This window comes from Triturus cristatus, chromosome 3_2, assembly GCF_964204655.1.
Source record: "Triturus cristatus chromosome 3_2, aTriCri1.1, whole genome shotgun sequence".
Taxonomy (NCBI): Eukaryota; Metazoa; Chordata; class Amphibia; order Caudata; family Salamandridae; genus Triturus; species Triturus cristatus.
The window spans coordinates 699,858,544-699,873,816 of record NC_140584.1 but is presented as its reverse complement, the minus strand read 5'-3'; the positions used below and the strand labels follow the sequence as shown (position 1 = coordinate 699,873,816).

At 47.1% G+C, this 15,273-nt stretch overlaps 1 protein-coding gene across 2 annotated transcripts in view; it reads right to left on the bottom strand.

The window, feature by feature from the left end:
• The window catches only part of DNAH7 (dynein axonemal heavy chain 7), a 1,967,826-nt gene that overhangs the window by 1,297,268 nt on the left and 655,285 nt on the right, over window positions 1–15,273 (bottom strand). For both annotated transcript variants that reach the window (XM_085648764.1, XM_085648765.1), the window contains exon 27: window positions 3,264–3,476. In XM_085648764.1, the coding sequence (XP_085504890.1) occupies window positions 3,264–3,476 (213 nt within the window). The remainder of the gene's footprint in view (window positions 1–3,263; window positions 3,477–15,273) is intronic.

Genomic DNA, 15,273 nt, shown 5'->3' with positions numbered 1-15,273 from the left:
AGCCTTGAGTGTGTCCTCAGGGTCCCCGCTGGATCCATTACCCCACTGAGTGTGAAAAGAATTGAAGGAGGAACTCTTCCCACAACTCCAAAAGATATGCTTCCAATCATTGAATAGTTGAGTATTACCATCACTCTGGATAAAGGCTAGAGTTACGCTACTTTTGAAGAAAACTCCCTTAGCCCTATGTCCTCCAATAACTACAGGCCTATATCCCTTCTACCTTACCCAGAGAAAATAATAGAATGATTTGTCAGCAAAACACGCTCTCTCGTTCTTGAAACCAGTCACAGATTGAAAGATGAGCAATTTGGCTTTCAACCGGGCCATGGAACAAAAACCATCATACTAACAGTCATGGATGAACTTAGAATGCGAGCAGACAAAGGATAATCAATCATACTGATCATACTGGACATGTCTGCCGCATTTGATACGGTCAACCATTGACCGTATCATGAACAGGCTCACCGCAAATGGAGTGGGAGGTATGGTAGCAAAGTGGCTCCAGTCCTACCTGTCTAACAGACAACAGGCTGTAGCCCTTCCCCCCTTCCAATCTGAATTTGAAAACATTAAACACAGTGTCCCTCAGGGATCAGCAATAAGTCCCATATTGTTCAATATCTATATGAGCTCACTGATTTCAATAATCAAGTCATATAAAGTCAATCTAGTGAATACGCTGATGACACACAATTTATTCTGTCTCTGAAAGGGAATTAATCAGTGTCACTCGATAGCTTCCACAAATGTATACAAAAGACTGCAGGATGGCTCAAAGACAATTCCCTGCAGTTTAACAGTGACAAAACGGAGATCTTATGCTGCATGGCAACGAAACTTCCTCTCCTCCGCCCCACTCATTTTTGCCACATTCGCTCACATAAGCCCCCAATACCCTCAGAGAGAGAGTCCGTGATCTGGGTGTCGTTTCTGACAATAAACTTAGCCTAGAAGTCCAAGTGAATAAAATTGCGGGAACTTGTTTTTACCTCATCGGAGCACTACGAAAGATTCTTCCAATGCTCCCAGTCTCGGCTAGAGCCCTAGTGGTAAGAAGTGTCATCCTGAGCATATTATATTACTGTAATGCTCTGTTATTAGGTGCCCCAAACTTTCTGGTTAAGAGACTCCAGGGAGTCCAAATAATGGCTGCAAAGCTGGCCTAAAACAGACCATGTAGGTCGTCCGCATCCATGTCTCTAATGAAGCTCCACTGGCTCCCTCTGATGGAGAGTCTACAGTTCAAATCGCTCTGCATCATGTTTAAGGCACTACACAGTCTGGGGACTATCCCGTTACAAAACAAATTTAAATGGTATGCCTCGACAAGAAGCCTACGATCTTTCAACCTGAGAAGCAAGTCCAGGTTTAAAACAAGATTTGGAGGAAGAGCTTTCAGCATCGAAGCAGCTCGTCTCTGGAATGAACTCCCGCCAACCCTGAGACAGACAGAAGATCTATTACAGTTCAGAAAGAGACTTAAAACATGGCTCTTCCCAAAGGAGTAAATCAGATTGCATGATGATATTACTTCTGTCCAGGAATGTATGTCAGTAGTCGTAACCACGTAATACAGCGCCAGGATACCCTCAGGGTGACAGTAGGCTTTATAAATAGACGTTACATAACACCAGTACTCAATTGTGGGAGTATCAAAGTACTTACAGTGTCAGTTTAGGGGAGAAAGCATAGTTGCTGGGGGCCTGATTAGCAGGATCCCAGCAGACCAAGTCAAAAACACATTGACACCAGGCAAAAAGTGGGGGTAACCATGTTAGAAGGATTCTACCTTCCTACAGTGCACATATTAGAAAAGATCCCCAAAGTCTCAAGGAACCCCAGATTTCAACATATCAACCTATATGTACTACATAGGGCGTATCTCACATCCGGTAGAATTAATAGACACTTTGCTAGCGGGCAACATTATGTCCAAGTTGAGGGGGAAATCACAGTAGTACTAGCTGAGGTCATAAACAGGGAGATCCCATGTACACCCAGGCATTGTTTATTAAGTTGGTTCCCTCACACAGTCAAAACTAAAACCATAAGCAAATTCCAGGACCTAGCCTTTGTCTTAGCAGAGCAAGAGATCACTAGGAATTAGAAGGCTTTGATGGGACCCCGGGTGGCGGTCTGGAGGAGAGAGCTCGAGAGATGGCCAGGCTGCGAGAGCATAATCCTGCTTCTTGAAGCCAGATGCGGAGAAGGTTCCCTAGATATAGCCAGGGTGTGGAAGGCCTTAATAGACTCATTGACACACCCCAACCCCTCAACACTAGAAGAGATGCCTGGTACCCACTAGAACTGTTGCCAGTCTATCCTACTAACTCTCCTTAGCAGAACGATTGAAGAGGGACATATGACAATGCCGCCCCATGGGGACCCACGGACATATTGCAAAGATGGGGAAATGTTAGCATGGAAAGTCCACCCTCCCTAATTCCTACAATCAAACTGGAAGCTCAAGGTTCACCCTGGGCTGGGGGGAGAAGAGGAGACCTTACAGTTACTGTTCATAACTGTTTACTTGGCTGATGCCATGTCTTTCACATCTGACGTCAAGAGAGCTCAGATAATATGACATGAAAGCAAACTGAATTTTATAGTCAAATGCCAATACAATTTGTTAAAAAAGAAAAAATACGTAAGTGGCACCAGAAACAGTGCTCTTCAGGGTATCCACATTACAAGTTTAAGCGCAGCTTTTTTGAACTGGTAGAGGTCTAGGAAGAATAAATATGTCTTTGTGAGTTCCAAGTCAACATTTTCTTTGGAAGTGATACATTTGATGAGACGGCTTCCTGAAGACATAAAAACCCTTCTTCTTTGTCGCTGTAATAGTATTTTGATCCACGCTTTCACTTATAGTAAGGTATTATAGCATCATCAAACATGCTTACTTCCTGAATAAGTGTCAAGCATTTCCAGATTGAAGCAGCTTGCATGTTTACTTATCAAAACGTAGATAACTTCTCACAGGAACAAGAAAATCGTAAGTCTGAAATTGAATTTACAGCCAAACTTCAGGTTGAAATTGACTTGCATTACATATTTAGTAGAATTCATTAAGTAGCTCATCTGAAGGCAAGACTTCCTAAATGTTTTTTTTATTATACAAACTGAAATCTCCCCGTGGAAAACGTTAACAATACAGGTGTAAAACATGAATATTTTATAATACCCTGTAGCATCAATTTAGGAAATGTAGGCTGTAATGAACGTTAAGGGAAAATCAACCTTTAAACAAGTGTTACCTTTAGATTTCCGGCTGCAGTTAACACCGACTTCACTGCTCTCATTCCATAGTCATAATGAGCCTGCATTGACAGCTGCTCCGAGCACAGTCGGTATGTAGCTACAATTTTCACCGACAGGGGGCGAGCGGTGACGAACCCACAGGAGTACAGCACAATTTCTGCAATCATGGCGTAGTCTGGCACCATCATAGCCACTGTTCGGAAGAGAGCCTGCAATAAGGAATGACAGCAGGATAAACACTTATAAAATATATTCTGCTACTTGAGAGTGAATTTGGTATTGCTGACCTGCATGGAACTACCCAATAAATACATGGTCAATACAGAGTAATGTTGCAGGTTTCCTACTGTGGAAAACCAGTCATTGTTTAACTTGAAGAATACCAGAACTGAAAGCGGACATTTTATACGGGTCTCATAAAACAAAATTCATAGACACGAGAAAATGGCTAGGTGGTGATTCAACTAAAAAGCCTAATATCTGCAAGGACAGCGTTCACGGATGACTCAAATAACGATGACCGGAAGGAACCATCGATCGCAGATAATGGGCTTGTGGTGACTGCAGATATTTTAGTTTAGGGGAGCTGAGCTGTGGTCGAGGACACACAGCCATGCCAGGTTTTTAGGATGCTCACAGTATGGTTATTTTTCAAACAATACACCTTAAAATGGAATTCAAAATTTTGGGTTCCGGAGTAGCGTGCTAGTCACCGGAAAGAGCGCTATATAAATGCATAGTATGTTAGCCTGAAAATCAGCCATGGTTGTGACCCTCTTGGACCTAAGATAAACAACTTTCCCTTAGTGAAAACCTTTCTCCTTTCTGATGAGAACGTCAGGGGATCAAAGACTTGAGACTCATAGTTTTTTTTAACAAAGGTGGTGATATGAAGACCAGGAAAACAACGAAAGGATCGAAAAGGAAAGAAGAAAGCATAGTGGAAAGAAAAAAATACTTACTTATAATCCTAGTTCTTCACCATGGGTAGACTCTATGAATTTATAAAAGGTAGAATATCTCTGCATATGAGTGAGACCCCGGAACACAACAATTCGAGATTTTTTAATGCTTTATTCCAGTAATGCAAATAAACGAAAAAGATATGCCAAAACAGGCAACATTTATGTCTTAAAACAACCGTACTACACATAATACATTTGGCTGAACACCACTCTATAAAGAGGAAAGCATACAAACAAACAGTAATGATACTCCCCAAAGGTATCACTAATTATAGAGGAAAAAATAGACTCTGCTCCTTTAAGAATATTGGAAATTGCACAATCCTATATCATGGTGACAATTATGCTGTCCGTTTTTGGAGCACATAGGACACTTACGCTCTAAGCATATTATCACTTTTTGTTGCTCCAAAAGCTGTGAGGTGGGCGAGGCTTTTATGAATTCAGAGGACTACCCATGGTAAAGAACTGGAATTACAAGTACATACATATTTCTTCTCCATCAATGGATTTCCTATGAGATTCATAAAAGGTAGACTAGAATAGTATGGTAACCTGCCTTCAATGTATGATGACAGCCATAGGTATGCCACTATCTAAGCAAATAAGTCACAAAGACACTCCTGACCCACTGAGGTATCTGTCTTTGAGTCATGCTTCAGACATGCTTAAGAAAAAAACTGTGGACTTACCTCCAGGTAGCAGTCTTACTGCTGTCAGAGATGGATACATTTCTCATCAAAGTGGTAGTAGCTGTCTTCCCTATCAAAGAGTGGGACATTGGTGTGCAAGATAAAGGCCTATGAGCTTTCTGTTATCAGGCAATAATGCAACAAACAATTCAACTGTCCATGGTCTGTTTAGAAGAAGCTAGAGCTATCCAAATGGCCTCATAATTTACAAAGAGTTGTTTGACTGTCCCTCCTCGACTGGGGCGAAACTACAACCCTCATCCTACTGGACCTCTCGGCCGCTTTCAACACCGTCTCCCACCGCACCCTGATCAAGAGACTCCAAAACGCTGGCTTCCAAGACAAGGCACTGGACTGGATCCACCCCTTACTTATCAGCCGAACACAGCGAGTCAGACTACCCCCGTTTCTCTCAGAACATACAGAGATCAGCTGTGGAGTGCCTCAGGGCTCCTCCCTGCGCCCCACCCTCTTCAACATCTACATGGACCCCCTCGCAGCCATCGTCAGAAGCCACAGACTTAACACTGTCTCCTACGCCGACGACACTCAGCTGATCCTCTTCCTCATCAACAAACCCACAGCTGCCAGAATCAACTTTCACAGCGGAATGAAGACCGTTGCTACCTGGATAAAAGACAGCTGCTTCAAGCTCAACTCGGAAAAGACTGAAGTACTCATCCTTGGACCCACCTCCTCAGCCTGGGATGACTCCTGGTGGCCCGCCGTGCTAGGAACCCCTCCCACTCCTACGGACCACGCACGCAACCTCCACATCATACTGGACTCCTCCCTCTCAATGAATTACCAAATCAACGCAGTATCCTCATCCTGATTCCACACGCTCCGCCTGCTTCAAAAGACATTCAGATGGATCCCCACAGGATCCAGAAAGACAGTCACCCATGCACTCATCACCAGCAGGCGCGACTAAGGCAATACACTGTACGCCGGCGTCACCTAGAAACAGCTTAGGAGACTACAGAACATCCAAAACGCCATCCAGAACATCCAGACTGGTCCTTGACATCCCATGCTGCAGCCACATAACACAACACCTGTCAGCTCCACTGGCTCCCAATCAACAAGGGAATCACCTTCAAACTCCTCACACATGCCTACAAAGCTCTCCATGAAGCAGGATCAGAATATCTGAACCACCGCTTAGCATTCCACACACCCACAAGACTACTCCGCTCCACCCAACTCGCCCTGGCCTCCGTCCCTAGGATCCACAAGACCAGAAGAGGAGGAAGATCCTTCCAAGACCTAGAACATGCTGCCCCTCCACCTTAGGCAATCTGCATCACTGACCTAATCCAGGAAAGACCTCAAGACCTGCTCTTCGACTGAACCTCCACACCCAGACAGATCAGCATCCCCACCACACCCCCAGCGCCTTGAGACCCTCACAAGTGAGTAGCCACACTATACAAGACCCTGATTGATTGGTTGATTGATTGAAATCTATTTAGACGTTTCTAAATAATGACATAATGCTCTTTTGACATTGGTGATATGCTAACAAATCTCTGGTGAGTATAATGATTTAGGGGAAAAAGTAGGCAAGGAAATAGGTTGATTCATGTGCACCACATTTGGCAGAAAAAAGGATGAGTTCTTAATGACACTTTGTTATGACAGGGTATTCTATATGGTTCATCAGAAGCCTGAGCCAGAAGCTCATTCATCAGCAGATAAAACAACCACTAAAAAAGCAACCTACTAGGAAGATGTTATATATGGGCCATAGGCATAGTTTCAAACAAAGAGCACATCAATTTAGAAAGTACCACTTTCCAATCCTAGGGAAGAGAAGCTCTTGTAAGTGGAGGAAATAATTTCTTTAGACCCTCCAGGAAATCATTAATCACTGGAACAATGAAGTTAGATGCCTGATAAGGTGACTTACAAGAAGCAGGGATGGCTGGCAAAGTCATTGTAATGGGGAAAAAAACAATAAACTTGACTTTGCCAGACAAAGAAGATAAGGCAACAGCACCTCCTCCCCACTTGTCTTTGGGCCCATGTGCCTGTTAACCCTTTCGCTGCTAAACCTTCTCCCCCCCCACCTCCCCCCCCCTGTGCTAAGCCTTTTTTGGCTATTTGGGGTAGTTTGCGCTTAGGCCCCTGTAACTTTTTGACCACATAAGGTATCCACGCCAAATTTGTGTCCTTTTCTTCAAACATCATGGGGATTCTAAAGGTTCCCAGGGTTTGTGGATTCCCCTGGCGTGGTCTGAGAAATTAGCCAAAATACAGCAACATTTTGGGTTTTTTGGGAAAAATGGGAAAAAAGTGCTGCAAATGAAAGCATCTGGGGTTTTCCCTGCAAGTGGTATCAAAAAAGGGTTTGTGGGGCTGAAATTACCATTTCCCCAGCTTTTAGGGAATGACAGACTTTTGTCAGAAAACGAAAAGATTTTACACAGTTTTGGCATTTTCTGGGACATAGCCTATTTTTGCTATTTGTTGTGCTTTCAAACTCCTTCCACTTAAAGGTAGAAATTGGTATAAAAGCAATAATGGATCCTAGAAAGCTATACATTTTTGAAAAGTAGACAAAATTCTGAATTCAGCAAGGGGTCATTTGTGAAGATCCTTCAAGGTTTCTTTATAGAAACTAACAGTTAAATAGAGGAAACATTGAAAATTAGTTGAAAAAAATAGCTTTTTGTGTCAAAGTTTTCACCTGTAACTTCTTCTAATTATGACAGGTCTTTGACAGCAATATACCGTTACATCCGCAGGACTTTACTGGTTGTGGGGATATATAGGACTTGTAGGTTCACCAGGAACCCGACGGACCCAGAGCCAAAAACTGAGCAGCGACTTGCAATGGTTTTTTATTATGTAGTGGGTATATAGCAATTACTCTGGGAAAATGTATGCATGGAAAAATTGGTATGAAATACACCTATGTATTTCTGAAATGGGAACAAAATACAGAGTTTAGAAACAGTATATATTTGCACATTTCCGAAATTGGGAACACTCATACTAGCATGAGAATTATCGGTCATTTTTCAAAATGACTTCCTTTTTACACATTGTCTTTCATTGGGAAGGCAGATATACATTGAAAGTCAATTGGTGACAACAGTTGCTTTACAAATCTGAATTACCCTAAGTCTCCCAATAAAAATGGTACCTCACTAGTGTGGGTAGGCATAGTGTTCACAACAGGAAACGGCTCAAAACGCACCGTGAACACACCACATTTTCACAATGAAAATTACCCTTTTTTGCAACGTGCCTAGCTGTAGATTTCGAACCCTAGCTCTGCCATCACCTAGGGAAACCTAGCAAACCTATGCATTTTTTTAAACTAGACACCCAGGGGAACACAGGATGGGGTGACTTGACTGGCTCCCACCACGTTCTGTTACCCAGAATCCCTTGCAAACCTAAAAAAAGTCCCCAAAACACATTTTCCTCACATTTCTTTTGTATAAAGTTATGGAATCTGCGTGGATCCACAAATATCCACCCACCCTGCGTTCCCCAAACTCTTCCAAGAAAAATGGTACCTCACTTGCATGGGTAAGTCTAATGCCCGTGACAGGAAACGGCGCAAAACGCAACATGGATACACCACAATTTCACAGTGAAAAATGACTCTTTTTTTGGCAAAGTGCCTAGCTGTAGTTTTTGAACCCTAGCTCTGCCGCCAACTAGGGAAATCTAGCAAACCTATACATTTTTTAAAACTAGACACCCAGGGAAATCCAGGATGGGGTGACTTGACTGGCTCCCACCACATTCTGTTACCCAGAATCCCTTGCAAACCTAAAAAAAGTCCAAAAAACACATTTTCCTTACATTTCTGTTGTGGAAAGTTCTGGAATCTGCGTGGATCCACAAATATCCACCCACCCTGCATTCCCCAAAGTCGTCCGAGAAAAATGGTACCTCACTTGCATGGGTAAGCCTAATGCCCGTAACAGGAAATGGCGCAAAACGCAACTTGGACACATCACAATTCCACAGTGAAAAATGAGCCTTTTTTGGCAAACTGCCTAGCTGTAGTTTTTTAACCCTAGCTCTGCCGCCACCAAGGGAAACCTAGCAAACCTATACATTTTTGAAAACTAGACACCCAGGGGAATCCAGGATGGGGTGACTCGACTGACTCTCACCAGGTTCTGCTACCCAGAATCCCTTGCAAACCTACAAATGCCAAAAAAACACATTTTCCTCACATTTCTGTAGTGGAAAGTTCTGGAATTTGCATGGATCCACAAATTTCAACCCACCCCGCGTTCCCCAAAGTATTCAGAAAAAAATGGTACTTCACTTGTGTGGGTAGGCCGAGTGCCCGCGACAGGAAACGGCGCAAAATGCAATGTGGACACAACACAATTACACAGTGAAAAATTAGCCTTTTTTGGCAAACTGCCTAGCTGTAGTTTTTTAACCCTAGCTCTGCCGGCACCAAGGGAAACCTAGCAAACCTATACATTTTTTAAAACTAGACACCCAGGGGAATCCAGGATGGGGTGACTCGACTGCATCTCACCAGCTTCTGTTACCCAGAATCCCTTGCAAACAGAAACAATTGTAAAAAAAAACATTTTCCTCACATTTCTGTGGTGGAAAGTTCTGGAATTTGCGCGGATCCACAAATTTCCACCCACCCCGCGTTCCCCAAAGTCTTCCGAGAAAAATGGTACCTCACTTGTGTGGGTAGGCCGAGTGCCCCAAAAACACACATTTTCCTCACATTTCTGAGGTGAAAAGTTCTGGCATCTACTGGACTTTTTGCCCCCTGGGGGGCAAATTGGGGGCTAATGCCCCCATCTGCCCCCCAGGAGTGGCAGAAAGGCTGTCATTTTTGTGGGGGAGGGTTTGCCCCAACATATCCCTGGCATCTAGTGGGCTTTTCGCCCCTGGGGGGGGCAGATGACGGCTACTGCCCCCATCTTCCCCCCAGGGGGGCAGAAAGGCCGTAATGGTGGTGGGGGAGTGGGGGCTTTGGCGTGCCCGTTTCGGGCAGCCCCCACCCTAAAAATAATTGAGTGAAAAAATATATCTGGCGTTTAGTCGGCTTTCTGTGCCCCCCGGGGGGGCAGAAAGGCTGTAATTGTGGTGGGGGGTGGGGGCATTGGCGTGCCCATTTCGGGCAGCCCCCACCCTAAAATAAATGCACCCAAAAAAATCCCCGGCGTTTAGTGGGCTTTCTGCCCCCGGGGGCAGATTGGGGGCTACTGCCCCAGGTAGAAAGGCTGTAATGGTGGCGGGGGGTGGGGGCATTGACGTGCCCATTTCGGGCAGCCCCCACCCTAAAAAAATGGTGCAAAAAAAAATCCCTGGCGTTTAGTGGACTTTCTGCCCCCGGGGGCAGATTGGGGGCTACTGCCCCAGGTAGAAAGGCTGTAATGGTGGCGGGGGGGCAGATTGGGGGCTTCTGCCCCATCTGCCCCCCATGGGGAGCAGAAAGGCTGCAATGGTGGCGGGGGTGGGGCATTGGCGTGCCCTTTTCGGGCAGCCCCCACCCTAAAAAAAATGCACCAAAAAAAATCCCTGGCGTTTAGTGGACTTTCTGCCCCCGGGGGCAGATTGGGGGCTACTGCCCCAGGTAGAAAGGCTGTAATGGTGGCGGGGGTGGGGGCATTGACGTGCCCATTTCGGGCAGCCCCCACCCTAAAAAAATGGTGCAAAAAAAAATCCCTGGCGTTTAGTGGGCCACTGCCCCCATCTGCTCCCGAGGGGGGCAGAAAGGCTGTAATGGTGGCAGGGGTGGGGGCTTTGGTGTGCCCGTTTCAGGCAGCCCCACCCTAAAAAAAATTGCACGATCCACGCAAGCCATACCTCCCTGCCCCATCTGCCCCCCGGCGGGGGGGCAGGAAGGCTGACATTTTTGCGGGGGAGGTGGTAGGGGCATGGGCATGCCTGTTTTGGGCAGCCCCCACCCTATTTCAAATTTGCCCCCAAAAACCCCCCGGCGTCTAGTGAACTTTCAGCCCCCACAATTTCACAAGACGCCGGGAGTTTTTTGGGCAAATTTAATTTAGGGTGGGGGCTGCCCAAAACGGGCATGCCAATGCCCCCACCCTAATAAAAATTTGCCCAAAAAAATTCCTGGCGTCTTGTGGACTTATTGCCCCCCCCGGGGGGCAGATTGGGGGCTAATGCCCCCATCTGCCCCCCAGGAGGGGCAGAAATGCTGTAATGTTTGTGGGGAGGGGTGGGGGCATTGGCATGCCCATTTTGGGCAGCCCCCACCCTATTCCAGATTTGCCTCAACATATCCCTGGCGTCTAGTGGGCTTTTCGCCCCTGGGGGGGGCAGATGAGGGCTACTGCCCCATCTGCCCCCCAGGGGGGCAGAAAGGCTGTAATGGTGGTGGGGGAGTGGGGGCTTTGGCATGCCTGTTTCGGGCAGCCCCCACACTAAAACAAATGCACCCAAAAAAATCCCCGGCGTTTAGTGGGCTCTCTGCCCCCGGGGGGCAGATTTGGGGCTGCTGCACCATCTGCCCCCCAGGGGGAGCAGAAAGGCTGCAATGGTGGCGGGGGGGGGGTTGGGGGCGTTGGCGTGCCCATTTTGGGCAGCCCCCACCCTAGAAAAAATGCACCCAAAAATATCCCTGGCATTTAGTGGGCTTTCTGCCCCCCCCCCCGGGGGGGCAGATTGGGGGCTACTGCCCCATCTGCCACTCAGGGAGGCAGAAAGACTGCTGTCTGCAGCAGAGGGATTTCGTGCCCCTGGCCTCATGACGGAATGGTTCCGTCATGAGCACAGGGGCACCGATGCTCATGACGGAACTATTCCGTCATGAGCATAGAAGGTGTAGGAGAGTAGGATCTGCTTCACATGTTTACCCCCACCTTTTGCTGGTGTTTCACTGTTTTCAACTTTAGTCTGGCTGGGACCCTGCCATTCAGGGCCCCAGCCTAGCTGCTTCCTCTCTAATTTAATTACATGTACTTTAGGTACACCACAGATTGGATCCTGAGGTACCCTTGCGAGTCCCTAGTATATGGTATACTATGTACCAAGGACATAGGTACCCCAGAGGCCTACCAGGGGCTGAAGCATGTATTAAGCCACCCCTGGAAAGCCACCCAAAATGACACCACAGGTTTGCTACCGCAGCCTGGGTAAGGTGGTGCCTGCATCCCTTACTGAGATATAGGTTCACTATACCTCACCTATCACTGCACATACAAACCTATCAGTCACCCCTATGGCAGGCCTCATCAATCCTGAAGGCAGGGCGCTTGGTTATATGTGAGAGGGTGCCCAGGCATGAGCTGAGCCCCTCTGCAGCCTTCAAAATCTCTTCTCCAGGGTGGTCAGTGGTGCAGCCTGACCATATACTCTTAAGTGCATTATATCTTAAACGGTTAATGCTAACTTTGGACTGGCTGCACGGAAACATGTCGTGTTTTGTGTCAAACACCTTGGAATCATACCCCCACATCAGTTCTTGATCTGAGGATATGATCCCACCCTTCTAGAGGGAGAGACATGGCAGTACTGGTATACCCGGTAGAAATCTAATAGAGCCCTGGCATCACAAAATGGAGGCTGCAGCCACAGACACGGGTCTGACCTCCTGCTGCTGACTGAAACTCCGGCAGGGAGGCTTGGACAATAGGTTTCCTGTCACAGGGAGGTGTAACCACCTCCCAGACAGGCTTATGTGTATTGGGGCTGGGTGGGCGCACTCTCTGAGTGCTTTGAAGTCCTGCACTGGGGGCACATTTGGTGTCCCTGTGCATAGTCCAGCTCAAACCAGTTCAGGGGCTTCCAGACCCTGCTCTGGCGCGAAACTGGACAAAGGTAATGGGTGTAGCCACCCCTCTTTCCAAACCCTCCCATAGGTGGGTCCCCAGAGCTAGTCCAACCCCTTCCTTAGGTAGAAGTAACGAACCTCTGGAACCAGAACTTTAGATATCCCTGGACGAAACTCTGAAGCTGAATCCTGGAACTGCGATGCTCTACTCAAGACTAGAGGACTGAAGAAATCTCCCTTGGGGTCAAGGAGTGACACCCCTGCTTGGCAGGCACCAACGAAGCAAATCGCCGGTCTGCATTTCCGAAGCTCCCGCCAGACTCTCAGAGGCCGACCCGAGTCCCCAGCAAAGCTGAGACCCGCAGCCCTCGTGAGTAGCGTGGAACCGGAACTCCTGGTCACGGTGCACTTTTGCAAGTGCAATGATTTCTCAACGTCTCCTGAAGTCATGCTTGGGCTGTCCTGTAGCCTCCACCTTGAGCACAGAATCCACCGAAGATAGTCAGCCTAGTCACCCCAAGTGACCCGTGGGCTGCCATTTTGTGTTTTGTCTTGAGGTCCCTTTGCGATCCCTGCTCCGTTGACTGGTGGGTCCCTGAGGGGGTAACTTTGAATTTCCTTGGGCTTCCCTGGTTGCTCCAGACGTGCCTTGACTCCCTACCAAGTGGTGAGTCCCACAGACCTTGCTGGTCTGCACCAAAGCATCTTTCTTGTTTCTGCGTGGGTTGATGTTGCCAAGGCTTGTTGTGTTCAATCCGGGCACCGACATTGCAGCACTCGACATCCTTCGTGGGACAGCTTGCATCCAGCTCCTGGTTATCCTCGGCGCCTCCTGGTCCTCGTGGCTGAAGAGTCAAGCTTCACCTTCTTCACCTGAAATCACCCAACATCGGTGGGCATCTGCCTATCGCCTTCCTGGTCACTGGTTAGTGACCCAGAATCTGTCCCCTCTGCTTTCAGGTTCTTCTCATCTTCGATCCAGGCTTGGATCTCTTCGGACACTTCACATCTTCTCGGCAGCAGCACTTCTTTGCCAGCTCCCATTGAAATCGACGATGCGATCTGACACCATTTGACACCTATGCACCCGGCTTGCCTGGGTGAGGTAACACGAGTACTCCTGTGCTCCCGTGGGTGGTGGCCCTAGAACTTCCTAAGTCCCAAAGGGTTTGGTCCTGACTCACTTCTAAGTGTCCCTAATCTTTAAAAATCTAACCGCGACTTTCCCCATAGAAGCTAACGGGAGCTCGCGGCTGTGTTCACACACTGCACACGGCCCCCGTGGGTCCCCTTTGTCACTACCTTGGGTGGTTCCTTGGGGTCCCAGCGATTCTGCAGGCTCTAGGCCTTGTGTCTAGTTAAGTCGTGGTTCTTATACCACTATTTTAGTATATAGTTTGGCTCGCCCCTAGGGCCTGACGTGTATTTGTGCTATTTTACTGTCATATTTGAAGTGTAATGTATGTGTTTTGACCTCTAGTCTCACAAAGAGACTAGGAGGGTGTGTTTAGTAATAAATACATATATTTTATATATATACCTGGTGTGGATGTCTTTCATTTAGGCACTCAAGAGATTATAGACTGGTAAAACAAGCTGCTTTACATTCCTTCAAGACTTAGCCTGAAGGCTGCTCTCCATAGCTACCACTAGGATAGCTTTCAATAAAGGTTGTCTTTAACCTATAACCAATAAGGAGTTGTTTGGACTGCTATAGGGTGCCCACTATAACTAGTGGACAGCATATACCAGGCCAACTTCTCACACTGTTGTGCAGCGTGTGGGATTCCAGCTTGCTATTGTTTTACCAGATAATCTCAATTGAGTGACTAACTGAAAACCACTAAAGGTACCCTAGGTACATATAATACAAGCTTTAGAATACAGTAAGTTCTACTGAACTTAGAGTTGTGCGTTAAGGGCTTAGCACATCCTTTCTACAACTCAAGAGAGTTTAGTAGGCCACACTAGAGTAGGTAGTGCAATACACCACACCTCAATAGTAATGTCTTCAAGGCCAGGAACCAGTGGGTCCCTGCCAGAAGCCAATGGGCTTCTAGTTTCCAAGTATGATAACCTGCCATTCGTGGAACTGAGAGCATTATCCACAGCTAGGAAACTGAGGACAGGCAAAAGTCCAACCACCCAGCATCTCATAGAGGTACTCAGGCTGGATGATCTCAGCAGATCTATAGGATCTGAAGGGGTAGGCAGAGTGGGTGGAACAGCACCAGAGGAAGGGCCTAGGGGTGGAACTCCCCATGACCTGACCTCGGATGCTGGCCAGGCAGATGACAATGATCTGGACCCGGAAAATCCAATTCCCCTAGAAGGTGATGGAGAGGACCACAATGGACCCCTCTGTGTCCCTCCTGGAAGAGTTGGTAGTGGGCCTAGAAGGTCAAGATCTCCCTCAATGGAGTCTAACCATTCTGGCTCATCCATAGGGACCTCTATTTCCTCTCATAGGAAGGAAACCTCTCAGGAGAGGAGGGAGAGACTGCTTAAGTTTGAGGAAGCTCAGCTGGAAATCAGAAAGAGGCAGGTAGCCCTAGATAAGGAGGCCCTAGAGCTCTACAGAGCTGGAACAAAGTTAGGACTAGAGTCC